The 15,199-nt window shown below is 40.7% G+C and overlaps 1 protein-coding gene across 1 annotated transcript; it reads left to right on the top strand.

The window, feature by feature from the left end:
• Positions 1–1,789: 1,789 nt before the first annotated feature.
• On the top strand, positions 1,790–14,865 carry LOC104839606 (olfactory receptor 1019-like; the record flags this gene model as incomplete). The annotated part of the gene is given in 5 exon segments (XM_010579988.1): positions 1,790–1,807; positions 14,094–14,308; positions 14,607–14,623; positions 14,626–14,695; positions 14,753–14,865. Coding segments are annotated over 5 exon segments (433 nt in total), but the record flags the coding sequence as incomplete, so codon positions are not given.
• Between the last annotated feature and the right edge of the window lie 334 nt (positions 14,866–15,199).

The raw sequence follows: 15,199 nt of genomic DNA, 5'->3' as shown, positions 1-15,199 counted from the left end.
TTAATGATTCACAGCCTGAGGGCTTTGGCTGCTCCACCATGTCAATATTGCCAATATTGCACAATTTCCACAGAATGCTAGCATATGAATATGAGACATTTGATGCCAAAAGAATTAATAAATATTGTGTATATCCAAAGGTAACCAAATGACCATCATTAGCTTAAACAGTTACACTACCATTGGCTGTTACTGCTTACTTGACTCAGTCTGATTTGATAACATATATGAAAAAGCTGTTTCAGGTTTCCAGCATCCTGCTTCGCAAGGGGAGAATGGAAGCTTCCTGATACAGGTTGAATATCCTTTTGGCCTAACACCCAGCTGTTAACAACCTAACCTCAAGAATCAGATAAAGAGTAGTCTTATGGGTGTGTGCTTGTGTATATAAAACAAACGGCAATATTCTAGCTCCCTGGAAGTGCTGAATGCTAAGTGCAATATTAATTATGTGCCTGCCCAGTCCATAATGTCTCCAACAGAATTTAAAAGGCCACTACTGCTATCCATAGAGGTTTAGTCCCAGTGTGGTCATGTTTCAATATTCATTTTCTTCTTCGTATCATGACTCATTTTCTGAACTGCAAGTATGGGCCCTTCTTAACAACAAACCTCCTGTGCCAACCAGTATATATCATAATCTATTGACCACAGACAACTGCTGGGATGGCAGCAGTGTAAAACAACATCCACCTAATTTCTCCTCCCACCATTAGAGATGAGCTTAGGACACAGGTTAACTGCTTCCCAGTTGTACAGTCTAAAGCACCAGACACTTATGCAGGTGTCTCCTGGTTTATGCCCACAGTCTCAGAAAAAGCCTATGCAGACCGAATCCTGAGTGGCCAGCACAGTGCTCAGCATAGTCAATAACTATAATAAGTGGAAAACAACAGATGCATAATTCAGATAAAGTGAGTTTTCCTTTGCAAGATCTTAAATAAAAACATGCTTGTATCTCTCCTTTGATTATGTAAGGAACATAAATATCACAATGAATCTATGTGAACAAAATAATTTTCTTGGGGTCAGGCACTTAATGAAAAAGTAACCAAAATGGAGATATAGGAAGGACAATTAGATAACAGAGTCAATGGTTATGTGAATTTGTGCCTTCTTGGTGTGTACTAAAACTTGTCCCTAAGAGGAAGTCTACTTCATCTTTACTATTCCTTCAATCTTTGCCAAGTTTTAAATATTGTGATACAAACTTTAAACGTTGTGATGAAAATCACCCTCTTTCTCAGTCAGATTCATGTTGGTTTTCAAAGTTTTTCACTATTTCCAGAATCTACAATGGTGAGAGATAGGTCACATGGACAACACAGATAATTTTCCAGTAGGAGGTGAGAGACTATCCTAGAGCTAGCTAAGAACACAAATACGTGGTATTACCTCTCCTGGCTTTTGTCCACGTTCTAGGATGTGGGAAATAATATTTATGCCACCTCAACAGAGTGCCCTTGATGCCCTTAATTGATTGTATGGATTTCAATGTTGGCTGAATTAGCTAATGAGATTCCCTTGGGACTGTCCCTGTTGAACTGGAAGGAAAGAAATTGAACAGTTATATAGCATTGCTTTTTCCATGATATCATGTATTAAACAGATTTTCCTCATTAATGTGTATATGCATAGCACACTATTAATAGAGAGCTGGTGAACAGAGATGTATAGCCTACCTTTTAAGTAATTTATTGCTCCTAATTCTTCCACACTGGAGCAGTAATAATTCAACAGAAGGGCTGGTGAGTACTTCAAACTTCGGGGCGGGGGGAGTCCTGGCTACATGAGTTTCTTCAACAAAGTATGTTGCATCTCACAAGAAAAAATTTTCCTCAAAAATCACCCTGAACATTTCCAAAACAGTATTACTGAACAAGGCCTCAGATGTCAGTTGTAAAAAAAGGTGATGTGTCCACTTGTCTATTTCACAAAATCAGATTCTACTGAATAACACAAACCATTTGCACCACTCTAAGGTGGACCTTCGACTTTATGTCAGTTTGTACCAGTTGGGATCTGGTCAGGAAGAGAAGCCCTGCTTCTGCCAGGCCATGGAATGGACAGTGCCTGAAGCAAAATCTCTGGCCAACGAGGATTATAACCAGGGAACATCATGTTCAACCTGCCTGCCTTTCAGTAATTCAGTGAGACTTCCGTGTGGGGGCTGAATGACCCCAGGATTTCTCTAGGTCTACCTGGAAGAGGAAGAAACTTTCTTAAGAAGATCACCGCAATTCCCTCACCAAGTGATAAGGTGCTTATCTCCCTCCATTGAATACCTATTAACCTACCACTCTCAAGCAAGCTGGTGTAATTGTATTGGAGAACCGTGTTGCACAGAGGTACTAGGTGGGCCTTACAATCAAGAAAGATACCTCACTGAGACTACTCAAGGACCAGTAGAGAAGAACAAGAATATGGCTTACACCAAAACATAAATGATGATACACTGAGGTACTGTTGCTCTTAAATTGAGTAGTTAAGAGAGAACAATTATAAACTTATTGCAGAAAACATACGGAAACTCATCTGGAAAACACAACAAAAAACCAGAGAAGTCACCACATATCAATTAATATAAAGCTCCCGCCCAGTCTCATTTTTACTTTTGTTAATGAAGAGCAACATCATGACATTGAGTTGAGTTACTACCATTTTATTCATAAGTGACAGCAGCCCTCTGGTGGGTGCCCATTTTTATTATTAGCTGCAAAGCAAGTGACTGCAATGCAGAGAACTGTGAATTGCCAGAGGAGAATGGGGCTAACCCAAATGCCCTCACAACATTATCCTGCCATGGCTTGTTGAGCCAGGACTCCTTCCTCACTTCATGTGTCCTCCAAGCAGATATCTGCACAAGAGCTGGAAAGGCTCCCCTCCTAGTCAACAGAGAGATTTAGGCATTTTAGTGTAATTAATTGGACCTAATTCCATTTTCACCTGAGAGTAACCATTCTGCCACTGCAGTGCTCTTGGAACAACAGGCTTCCAGCTGCAATGCCAGAGGGAGTGCATTTCATCTATGGCATGTGTCAGCCACACATGAATGGCTCAGATACCTTAGAGTTCTCAGAAGGACGCCGTACACTTGACATGCACCCTTAACATTCAGCCAGAAGAACCTCAGCATTTTTGCAAACATCAATAAAATAAGTGAGAAACAACTGCTTTTGTTTGCATTGCCAGGGAGGTGTGTTAAATGCAGATTTTTTTCATATGCACTCATCTGCTCACTGCCACTTGTGGGTTCATTACCCACAAGCCAAACAAAACCACATTCAAATAAAGAAAGTCATGCCTTCCTAAGATCAGCAGGGGTTGATTTTTGTGGTTCTTAGGAAGGCATGAGCTTTTTCCTCTCTTCCATAAGCTTCTGGTTTTTTTCTTATGTGTTAATCTTTCATGCATCCCTCTGAGCAGCACACATTTAATAGATAATATTTTTTGTCTGTTTTCAGCTATTTCATGCACAAAATTATGAAAAAAAGGTATATGTAGTCACAAAGGAAAGAAAAATACTCATTCAGTGAAGGATGTTAAATGAGAGAAATTGTGGAGAGAGAAGGGAGGCTGATAAGCTATGGCAGGCTGCGGAATGATTGCTGGAGGCGACTTATTGATATGTCCCCCTCTTAAGGGAAGGTAAACCTCCAGGGTGGGATGCAGTGCATATACACAAAATCTGTTCCATAATTCCCTAAGCAACATAACCTGCAACCTTAGATGTTAGCAACACCAGAGGAGTCTGGTATGCTAACTCTAAGAGAAACGACACAGAGGGTGGAGTGGAGACACCGCGGCCAGGCTCTGTGATATCACTGCAGGGATAGGGAACTGGAACTGCTGGAACAAGAATGGAAGGTCCCTGCATTGAATCCACTGAAGCAAGGAGGTGAAATAATGGGGGTTCTGTCAATGCTATTGTTTTACTTCTGATTTATATCATAAGTGCCCAGTTCTGGAGTAGTGACATGCTAAATCATGTTCTCTGGGTGAACTTTGCTCATTATAATCTCATTATAATAACAAAACATGCCTCCATCCCCCAAACTACCGACCTCCAAGGTGTGACCACCACTCACTGAGCATGTACTCTGAAAATTGTCTAGCATATACCTTTAAAAGCAAAGCAAGAGAACTTTATAGCAATCAAAGTAAAGGTGTGTATGAGTAGAGTCACTCAAGTGCCACCTAAAAAATAAGAAAATATAAAAGGGCTCAAGAAAAGTGGAATGTTAGGGAAGACACCATCATAGACAAGTTGGGAGGACATAGCTGACTTCTGGGATCAGTCAACAGGCTGAACTTCTCTTCCCCCTATAGAGACAGCTTTTGGGTGAGATTCAAACCCTTGGTTATACCCAGTGCTTCCCCAGGAAACTGAGAAATCTCTGTAAAGTTTTTTGCAAAATTTAATGTGCTTTTATTCAACTGTATTATTATTTGCATGTGCTTTGCAGACAGTGTATTTATCACCGGCAATCCAAAAGAACCTGTACTGTTGCTTTAATAAACTGCGCTGCTCATTAATCTAGACATGATAGTTTGTTAACACAACCAAACTCCCTAAGTCTGGTAATTCTAGTGCGCTGAACATAGCTAAGCTGGGAGTGCAGTATGCTATTAGTGCATCCCGCATCATGATAGTTCAACATGTTGAACGCAACTGGACTTATAGCATTGAATTGGACATCACTCAGAATTTAAACCTAGTGTCCCCCAGCCCCTCTGACATCTGAGGATAAGCTGGAATGCAAGGAGGTTTATTTTCTGCCAAACTTCTTTACCCTTTAACACAACACAGGTGGACACTAAATTTATTTGCCTAATGTTTAAAATAGTCACTATAAAGTTTTTTCTCTAGACAGCACAGATTTTTTATATATATATATATACACTAACTGCAGGAGGAGGTGCAACTCACTCTGGATCTATCTGTTCCTCTCCACTGCCTGTAAAAGAACCCCTGCAGGCAAAGTTCATCTCATTGTTTTAGGTACCAGGTTAACATCACTGGACTTCTTTCCAGCCAACATTTCTATGACTGTAACAATCTCAAATACAGTGAAATAATTTCTGAATGCTGAAGCTGAGAGAAGGCAAATGCCAGAGTAAGTACTTTTTATGATTTTTATCCTAGACTCAGCCTTATGCTTTTAAAATTTGCTAACAGCTTGGAGGTGCTGCAAATTTACACTTCAGTGATCCACAGAATCTTATGTGGTCCATCCATTTTTTAGTCCCACCTCCTGCCTTCGTGAAGGGTCAAGTATGATGATCCCTGCAAGGCAGTTATTTGGCTACTCATTTAAACCTTTTTGAAGTAGATTCCTCATCATCCTTTGACAACCCCTTTTTTCCTCCCTTCATCACTACACTGCAGAATTCCTCCAACTGGAAGGATTTCCTTTCTGTCTCTTGCATTGAGAACTCAATTTTATTGTATCATTCCATCAGAGAACATATAAAGGAATTGATGACCATTTTATTTATCTCTCCATGTATAAAAAGATTGGTGCTGGTATGATATTGTCTCCTCTTCTTTTTTGTGGCCACAACCTTCTAGACTAAAACATTCGTTCTTCTAATGCTCAATCAGATGGGGTTTCTTGCCTCTTCTTCCTCTCAAAATCTGCAATATATTGCTTTCTACAGATGTACTTTACAAGTGAAACTGAGGAACATGTCTCAGGAACACCAACGGCTTTTCCAAAGGCTTAGAAATCCCAATATGTTCTTGCTGTGACATTTTATTTTATTATCTAATTGCAGAAACTTAGAAAGATGATAGAGAAAGGCTCATGATGGCAAGTTATGCCTAAAGATAGAGCCGTTTGGCTAGGTGCCTGTCATTTACCCTTCAGGGATGGTAATCCCCTTACCTTCCAGATGGACAATGATGCAATAATGCATTCTTTGCACCTAATCAGAAGAATCCCCTTGAATAAAAATGTCGTCTGTATATTAGTATACTATCACCCCTGGTTCCAGTGGGATTTGTTCTAATTCCTGAGCTAAATCCTGATTTGATAATGCAGGGCTATGTCTGAATCTTTGAGGTAATTGGGTAAAAGTGTACTGAATTCCACCCCAAGCAAATTGCTCTTGCCCCTCAGGTTTTAAGGGGACCATGAAAATCATATCTTTTACATCCACAGTAGCCATCCAAGGATGGGCTGTTTGCTCTGTAGTGAAAACAAGATATGTGATAAATGAGATGGCAGCGTGTAGGGGTCCACTATTTTTATTCAATTTACCATCAAAGACCAGGTGCCATTAATTTTACGAACAGGCCACACAGGAGAACTATATGGGGAATGATTCTGAATAATGCCCCATCATTCTAAACCCTGAATAAAAGTAATTACGCCTAATGTGTCTTTAGGGCTAATACAATATTGTCATACATGAATCAAGGAACTTTGGGGTAATTTAGGTGTGGCCTGTAACAGGCGGTAGACCCTTCATTTGGTATTTTTCCTATAGAGACTGCGAAGTTTTGAATCCAAGAGTTTGGCACTCAATGCCTAATGCAGTACAAATGGTCTGGAATTGTAATATATCCATACCTAACGTATTTAAGGTCCCTACCATCACGCAGTCTTACATTTGGCAGGGTCAACTTTATCATAGCTACTGGGAGCTTTTGTCTTTCCCAGCAATCCATGCTGTATAAATACTTTCTAGAGTTATCTGGATCAATTCAGGGGTGTCTCTAGCTTTAATGATGGGTATTGAGGCTCCTGTGTCCATGAGAAAAGGGACAGAATATTTATCATTTACCACTAAAGCTATACATGGATGTTTACTAATATTAATTCAAAAAAATTCAGTCACTTCAGACAGGTCATCAAAACTCCCTGGGCTGGGAGTTGGGAGTTCCTCCGTTACTTTCCCAAAGGTGGCGATGGAGCAGCAGATGCAGCAATTTCCTCTAGCACCTTCCCACATTCAGGCTGCAGGTACAGTCCCTCCCACAATTACCCTATAGTTTCCGTAAAGTGGGTATAGGGAATCTGTCTAACTAGCCTGTCATAAACCCTATTCCTTGGAGGGAGGCCCATAAAAGTCTCGGTTCTGGATCTCACTCCTGACTGTCAGGGTGTCTTTTTGGGTGTGATTGATTCCTTTTAATAGGGGTCTTAGAATATTTTGTCCCCATTCTTACTATTCTGACCTCTCTTTGACATTTGGACTATCCTTACTTGCACTTCCTTTTGACATACCACCTTCTCAGGGGTTCCCATAAAGGCTGTCCAATTCTGCAGCCTTTGAGCCATCATGGTGTTCCAGTCATGTGTTTCACTGTGTAACATTAAGGCCAGGCTTTTTTGGTCCCCCAGGTGCAGCATTTTACAATAGTTTTGAGTTCCCTCCTGCTGTTGCTATCATGGACATCATATTCTGGGGTATAGCACCTCGCTCATTAAGGACATCCTGGGCAGCCAGCATCAGTATCCACTTACCTAGTCTGTCAGGAGTATTCTAAGGAGGGGGAGGGTTATAACCTTGTGGTCCCTGCAGTTGCCTAAGATCATGTGTTATTGAAGATAATAGAGAAAAGGTGTTCTGTCCGGCCCCTGCCCCGGGGTTTTGAAGAAATATCCATCCTCCCAAGAATATTTCACTGGCTTCATTCTGATCAAGAATGATGGCTACAGAAGGCCCCTGCCACCCATCCTACCCAATCCTCAATCAGCTTCTTCCCACACTGTGAGGATGTGTGCCTTAGCTTCTTCTGCACTGTATGACACAGTGGTCATAGTAGCCTGAGGTGGGGTTGGGAGGGTTCCTCCTGTGGCTCTGGCAGGGTCTGGAGGTTGTATTGTGTCAGTTTTAATAATAGGGTACAAGAGGGCCACTGGGGTGGCACCTGTTACCTCATATGAATCAGACTCAGGTAACTGTGTGGCTGAGGTGGGGGCAAAAAGCCCATTGTCATAATCAATATCAGAATCATCCTCCTCTTCATCAGCTCCCAGTACACAGATCTTTTGAATAATCTCACTCCCTGAGACTGCGCGGGTATACTCTCTCTATAGCTTTTGCAAAGCCAGAGGTGTAAGATTAGTTTCTAACCATTGAAGTTGTGGGCTCTTTCTATGACTAAGAGATTCAAAGCTCATGCCTCTGCATCCTTAGCTCACTTTTCAGCATCTTGAACTCACTGCTCAGCACCTTTTAGAAAAATACCTGTGTCCATTAATGTCTCTGGGAGAAGACCAGTGAGGGTTCCCTTGCCTTCCTTTGCTTTATGTTTGGAAGTTTCCTGCCACTTCTGAAATTCTGTTCACAGCATCCCCCAGTCAAGACAATTTTCAATGATCCATTTCCTGTCCTACCACGGTGTTTTCCATCCCCTATTCTCTTGCATTTTAGCTGTTCTTCTACAGCCTTCTCTATGACCTGTGTATTTACAGAATCCCACTTCTGAAATCAGTTAATGTCACGGTCACAACCTGTGAGGGTTACCTGACCTGTGGGGGTGTAAAGTTTGCGAACATCATTTCACAGGATTCTGTAATACACAAGGACATGGAAGCTTTGTTTCCATTAATTACTTTATTACAAATTACTACTAGTAAAGCAAGTATATATTGTAAGTTACTACGAAATTACTGCTAGTAAAGCAAGTATAAACTTATGATCATTTACCTATATGCACACCTATATATATATACATATTGTTTAAGGTGTTACTGGTATGGCACTCACCAAACAACTCCCAGGAGTAGAGCCAATCAACAACAGAAAACTCTCACTTCAAAAATGACCTGTGACACAGAGTCCAGAGTCAGCCAGGCATCCAAGATGAGGGTCTGGTATGTCTGGAAGATCTCATGCAGAGAAGCTCACATTAGGTAGATAGTGAGTTACTTTTATATCTTTGGTGTAGATACGTAAATGGGACACCAGCTCCTGGAACAGTTGTTGCTGACTTCTGCTTTCCTAGAAGGTCAGTCTGTTATTACGGTTTCCTGGTTCTGTGCTTATCTCGGGCTCCGAGCTGTGCATATCAAGGGTGTCCTTGCCTCCCAGCCAAGCAGATACCCTTCTCTGTCAGTGTTTTTCCATTATCACTGGGTTGCCTTTATGGCTGCTCCATCACTGTCAGTCCTAAGGAAAGAAGGCTCAAGAGGACCTTATTGCTTTCTACAAGTACCTAACAGAGGAGTATGAAGAAAGTAGAACCAAGTATTTCGTTAAAACCAGGATAAGATGCAGTAATGCAAGTTACTGCTTCAAGAACGCTTCCAATCAGTTATCACTGTAAGCTGAAATGACTCCTGGCATGGATTCCACATCCTTAAACTTGCCTCTTTTATTATCTTTTCTGTTTCACCCTGCATTGCTGAGCACTCAGACCAGCAATTATATTACTTCTCATTGCTATTGCTATTATTATCTTGATTGTTTTTCTTTTTTTTTCTTTTTTGTTTGTCATATCGATCATGCCACAGACCCAGAAATGTCATTAGAACCCTATGTTTAGTCCAGTGAATCCAGCATAAGAACACCAATGACAATAACAGCTCCTTCAACACCTATCCTACACATAGACACCAATATATGGGTCCTGACGTGCATCCCTTAACCTACAAACTCATTTTTTTCTCCAGTCTGTACTTCATTCTATCACATAGATCAGTTTAGCGGTCCAAAGCTAGCAGATATGATGATGGAATCTCCATGACTGGAGATAATCAAAGCTTGCTTGGACTAGGCCTTAAGCAATCTGATCTAAGTTGGCCATGCTGCAAGTGGGAGTGAATCAGAGAAAATCAGAGGTCCTGTTCAATCTGACTTGTCATACATAGGACTTACAGAAGAACCACATCCTTCTGGAGCAGCAGCTGGAAGCCAAAGGATACATTATAGGTCATCTAAAAGGCACCGGGCACTCAAAGTACATAAGTTCCTCCCCAAGGTAAAGAGTCAATGGAGTCTAGAAAGTTACTGAAATGACCATATACAGAATTTCCTGGGGTGATTCCTTGCCTTTACATGCCGTTATCTTCCTATGTACAACCAGAAAAACAATCCTCTTGTAGCAGATTATTCACTGTGATCATACGCACTGTTAACATGATGGATCTCACTTTGTCTCTTATGCAGATTCAATAAAATCTCTCTCAAAGCAAAGGAGTTCTCCGAACTTGCCTGAACTGCCAATTGTTTTGTTTGAGGGCACTGCTCCTCTGTTCGTCTGCACTGTTATATTGGTTTTGGCTGGGATAGAGTTAATTTTCTTCATAATGGCTCATTTGGTGCTCTGTTTTGGATTTGTGACCAAAACAGCGTTGATAACACAGTGATGTTTTCGTTATTGCTGAGCAGTGCTTACACAGCATCAAGGCCTTCTCTGCTTCTCACGCTGCCCTGCCAGCAAGTAGGCTGGGGATGCACAAGGAGCTGTGAGGGGACAGGGCCAGGACAGCTGACCCCAGCTGACCAGAGAGATATTCCAGACCATATGACATCTTGCTCAGCAATAAAAGTTGGGGGAAAGAAGAAGGAAGTGGGGGATGTTTGGAGTTACGGTGTTTGTCTTCCCAAGTAACCATTATGTGTGATGAAGCCCTGCTTTCCTGGAAATGACTAAACACCTGCCTGCCAATGGGCAGTAGTGAATGAATTCTTTATTTTGCTTTACTTGCATGGGAAGCTTTTGCTTTACCTATTAAACTGTCTTTATCTCAACCCATGAGTTTTCTCACTTTTACCTTCCAATTCTCTCCTCCATTCTTCTGAGCCAGGGAAGCGAATGAGCAGCTGTGTGGTGCTTAGCTGCTTATTCACGTTAGCTGTCTAGATGCTATTTTTAACTTGGTTTTCCATTTGCAGAGGGCTAAATAGCTGCCACTTAAGGAAACACTCACATGGAGAAGAGAACAGTTTACTCTCTAATCCTTAACAGTACAGGTCGGATGAGTCTGAGCCATTCTGGACTAGAAAGTGTGGCCTGTTTCCATGTGAGGATCACAAAGAAACCATAGGTTTTCTTCTTGTTTAGTTTTGTTGGGTTTGGGGGTTTGGGGTTTTTGTGGGTTTTTTTGTGTTTTTTTTTTTTTTTTTTTTTTTTCATTTCAAAACAAAATGGCTAATTTAAGAAATTCCAAAGTGTTTTCTCAGCAAAGTGGGCTACTCAGGCATGATTTTCACTTGAGTGATCCATGCTGGCTGTTCCCAATCACTTTCTTGTCATTTCTGTGCCCAGATAGGGCTTCCAGGAAGATTTTCTCCATAGTCTTGATGGAGAATGAATGAGGTAGTTTCCTGTATTCTCCTTCTTGCCCATCTGGAAAATGGGTGCAATTTTTTTCTTTTTCCAGTCATTTGGGAATTCTGCTCATTGCCACTGTCCTTCAAAGATGATATTATCCTTGCAAAGACATCACTTAGCACCATTGAAAAGAGGGATGAGGGTACTGTGGTTTTTTACAAGCCCATTTTTCTTCGTGATAGTGAGGTCATTGGACTTTGCTGCTGTCACCTTCCCCCAAGACAGGCTGTTGTCCCTGGCTAGCAGTGTAAAAGTGTTGAGTGTAAACAAAGCATGACTGCATAGAACCATTGCTCTTCCCTAGCTGAGTGGTTCAGAACATCCCTAATGCTCCTGGGGGAAAGAAGCTGTAACATTCCCAAACTTGTGCCATGGCCATGTCCTTTGCCTGTCTAGACTACAAAACTAAGAAAGAGTAAGGGGGGATGATGATGTGCAGTCATGATTCCCCCTGACATTCCTCCCTATAGCCTTCCATTTACTGCTCTTCCTTTTCTCTTCTCCACCTCTCCTTACCTTCTGTTTCCTGCTCGATCTCATGGGAGGTCAAATCCCTCTGCTTGTTCTATGGTAGCATGTCTTTACAGGAAAGGCTCGTTAGTCAGGTAATCACCACATTCAGCGAGGTTCCATGTAGCTGTCTGGACCTAGAGAACAGGCTCATCCTCATTTTATCTGTCTTGTGTGGAGTTTTTCTGTTCCTGCAAGAACAGCTTATGCTAACCATGATGACCTGAACCACTCCTCAAGAAGCCTGAAGGAGAATTCTTAGAGCTACATGTACCAGCATAGATATCCATCGTATACAGAAAATAGGTAACATGAGGCATTTTCTATGGAGGTAAATCACACACTGAGACATCTACTTTGATTAGTGCCTATAGGATATCTTTGTATGCCCGTTCAGTCAGTCAAGAAACTGAGTCCTATATTGTGACTCTGTTGCCTATAAATAGGATCTAGATAGGTACAGCAAGTTTCATTTTCCTAACAAAGATATCTATTGCCAGTTTAGACACATTATGACATCTGGGACATTTGAACAGCTTTGGTGGATAAGACACAGGACCTATATGAGATGTTTACCATTCTGGAATGGCAAATAAGTGACAAAAAAAAGGAAGTTAGATGTGTTTTCTCTCCTTAATATTCTACTCTTAGGATAATTCTTTGGCCTTATACAACTTTCTTATTGTCAAAAAAACCCCCCAATCCTCTTAAGATCCTCCCACAACCGCAATTTTAAATGCCTCTAGGAAAAGTGCTAAGGGAGTTATCATGCAAATGATTAAGAGCAGCTAGATGAAGGGAGATAACAGGTTTTTTCCTAAGAGAAATTACATGAAACATGGGACAATCTAGAGCTTTTCAGGTGTAGTCAGGTTTGTTTACAGAGAAGGTGGAAACACAAGAACAAGGGATGTATAAAAGATGAACAGGGAAATTCTTATACAATTTCATAAAAGTCTTTGAGTATGACGCATTGAAAGTCTGGTGATGTTCTATGCTGGCTACACTCATCCACCAAGAAATGGTAAATGAATTAACATGGTAAGTTCTGTCAAGACCAAAAATGAATGAGGAAAAGCTGTGTTATGTTTTTCTTGGAAAATAGATAGGAGTGTGAAATGTCATTTTACATTTCTGCATTTACAACATTTCTCTACATATTTTTTGCCTTTTCCTAGTTTCCTTCTTCATGAAAACATTGTTTTAAAACATAAAAACATCTTTCATTTTCAACTGTCTTATGAAAAGAAAAAAAAATCTAATTTAGTTTTTCCCCTTCTCTCATACAACTTATGAGAAAGAAAAAAAAGGGTAAAAAGATATTAGAAACCATTTACAAATAACTGAGAAGCCTTTTCTTTCTTCCTTTAAAAATAAGTATAAAAAAAATTTTAAAAAATCCAGTCAAGTTTAATGGCAGTGGAAATTTAGAAAGGTATCATTATTTTTATGCTAATAAAATGTTGGTGGAAAAAAAAATGCAGTAAAGATTAGCATATCCTCACCATGTGGCTTAAATCAGGGTGTCTTGCAAATACCAGGAGTGGAGATCTCCATCTCTCTGTCTTTCCTCCTCAACCTCATAGCTCAAAATATCCTTTGATGTCATGGTGTGGTTCAGAACTTTATCTGAAAAATATTATTCAACACTGGCAGCTTCAGCATAACAAAAGATTGGGTGTTGTTTTGTGCTAAAAGTAAAGTGGAAGCAAAAGACAATGTAAAGATATTCTTCCTACATCCTGTATAGAGTGCAACTAAGCTATACCTTCATTAGGACTACTTAAGGGGAAAGCTATTGTCCATGCTGAGCAATAGTATTGCTTTGGTTGTTCCTATAGATATGAACATGAAGGGATTGTGTATTTGCTTCTGCAGCTCTCGAAATGAGTGTGTTGATGCACCTCTAGGTGTAAGCATCAGGGGGATGGAAGGGAGAGTGGGGATTCTGCATCCAGATGCATAAACACACCTGTGTTTCTGTGTAACTGCATGTGCGTACATAAAACTGCATGCCTGTATCTCTGAGTGATTGTTTATGTGAGTGGTTTAAATATGGAAGGGTATTTGGGTGTGTGCTTCTGAATATGTGTATGTGTCAGGTTGCAGATTAATATATAGACCTTCAAATTGAAAAATACTGGTATTTCCCTAAGTCTGTTGAGGTGGCTTATAAAGCTACTTGAACTACAATCAGCCCATCTTATTTTATCATTCCATTGTCAATTTCTGAAGATACTCATCTGCAACATCATCACAGTGGAATAAACTGCTGGATTTATTTTTTCTTCAGATAGAGAATGAGGAAGATCTGAATTTGGGAAACATCACAAGAGTAACTCACTTCATCCTGCTGGGTTTCACTCGTCTTGCCCAACTCCAGCTCTTACTCTTTGTGGTAGCTCTCTTGGTCTTCACAGTCACTATGATGGGAAACATTTTCATTGTCCTCATTGCAACTGTTGACCTTGCCCTTCATACACCGATGTACTATTTTCTTAAGAATTAGTCTTTGACTGAGATCTGCTACAGCTAAGATATTGTGCCAAAAATGCTGATAAATTTGTTGTCAGAAAGGAAGACCTCTTCTTTCACAGGCTGTGCTTTGCAATTGAACTTGATCATACTCTTTATCACATCTGAGTGTTTCCTGTTAGCAAATCATGGCTTATGACCGATATGTAGCAATTTACCACCCATTACACTATGCTATCATCATGACCAAAAAGACATGTAGGCAAATGTCAGCAGTAGCTTGGCTTTCTGGATTCCGTGTAGCAGTTGGGCTCACTGGTTGGCTATTCAGCATGCCTTTCTGTAAGTCAAAGTCAACAATTTCTTCTGTGACATCTCACCTGTACTGAAATTGTTGTGCTTAAATACCTACATATTCTAGCTTCTGGTGTTCATTGCCACTCTGCTTATCATGTTGCTGCCATTTATCCTAATCACTATCTCCTACATCTACATCACCTACACCATTGTGCAGATACCCATGGCTGAAAGCAGGCAAAGGGTGTTCTCCACATGTGCTGCTCATCTTGTGGCTGTTACTCTCTGTTACTGTACAACCTGTTTAATTCATTGACATCCCAAGTCAAGACTCTCACCAAATAACAAAAAACTTGTGTCTCTTTCCTACACAGTCATTATACTGATGCTCAGTCCCATCTACAGCCTCAGGAAAAGTGACATAAGGGAAGCACTAAGGAGAGCTTTTGGCAGAAATTTGTGTATCTACACCATTTCCTAAGCAGGCAGAAGTGGTGTAGATACAGAAGTGGGTCACCAGCTCCTGGAACAGTTGTTGCTGACTTCTGCTTTCCTAGAAGGTCAGTCTGTTATTACGGTTTCCTGGTTCTGTGCTTATCTCGGGCTCCGAGCTGTGCATATCAAGGG

Source organism: Haliaeetus leucocephalus, unplaced genomic scaffold (genome assembly GCF_000737465.1).
Source record: "Haliaeetus leucocephalus isolate CR32 unplaced genomic scaffold, Haliaeetus_leucocephalus-4.0 Scaffold687, whole genome shotgun sequence".
NCBI lineage: Eukaryota > Metazoa > Chordata > Aves > Accipitriformes > Accipitridae > Haliaeetus > Haliaeetus leucocephalus.
The sequence above is the reverse complement of the archived record's forward strand: the minus strand, read 5'-3'. Positions and strand labels throughout refer to the sequence as shown.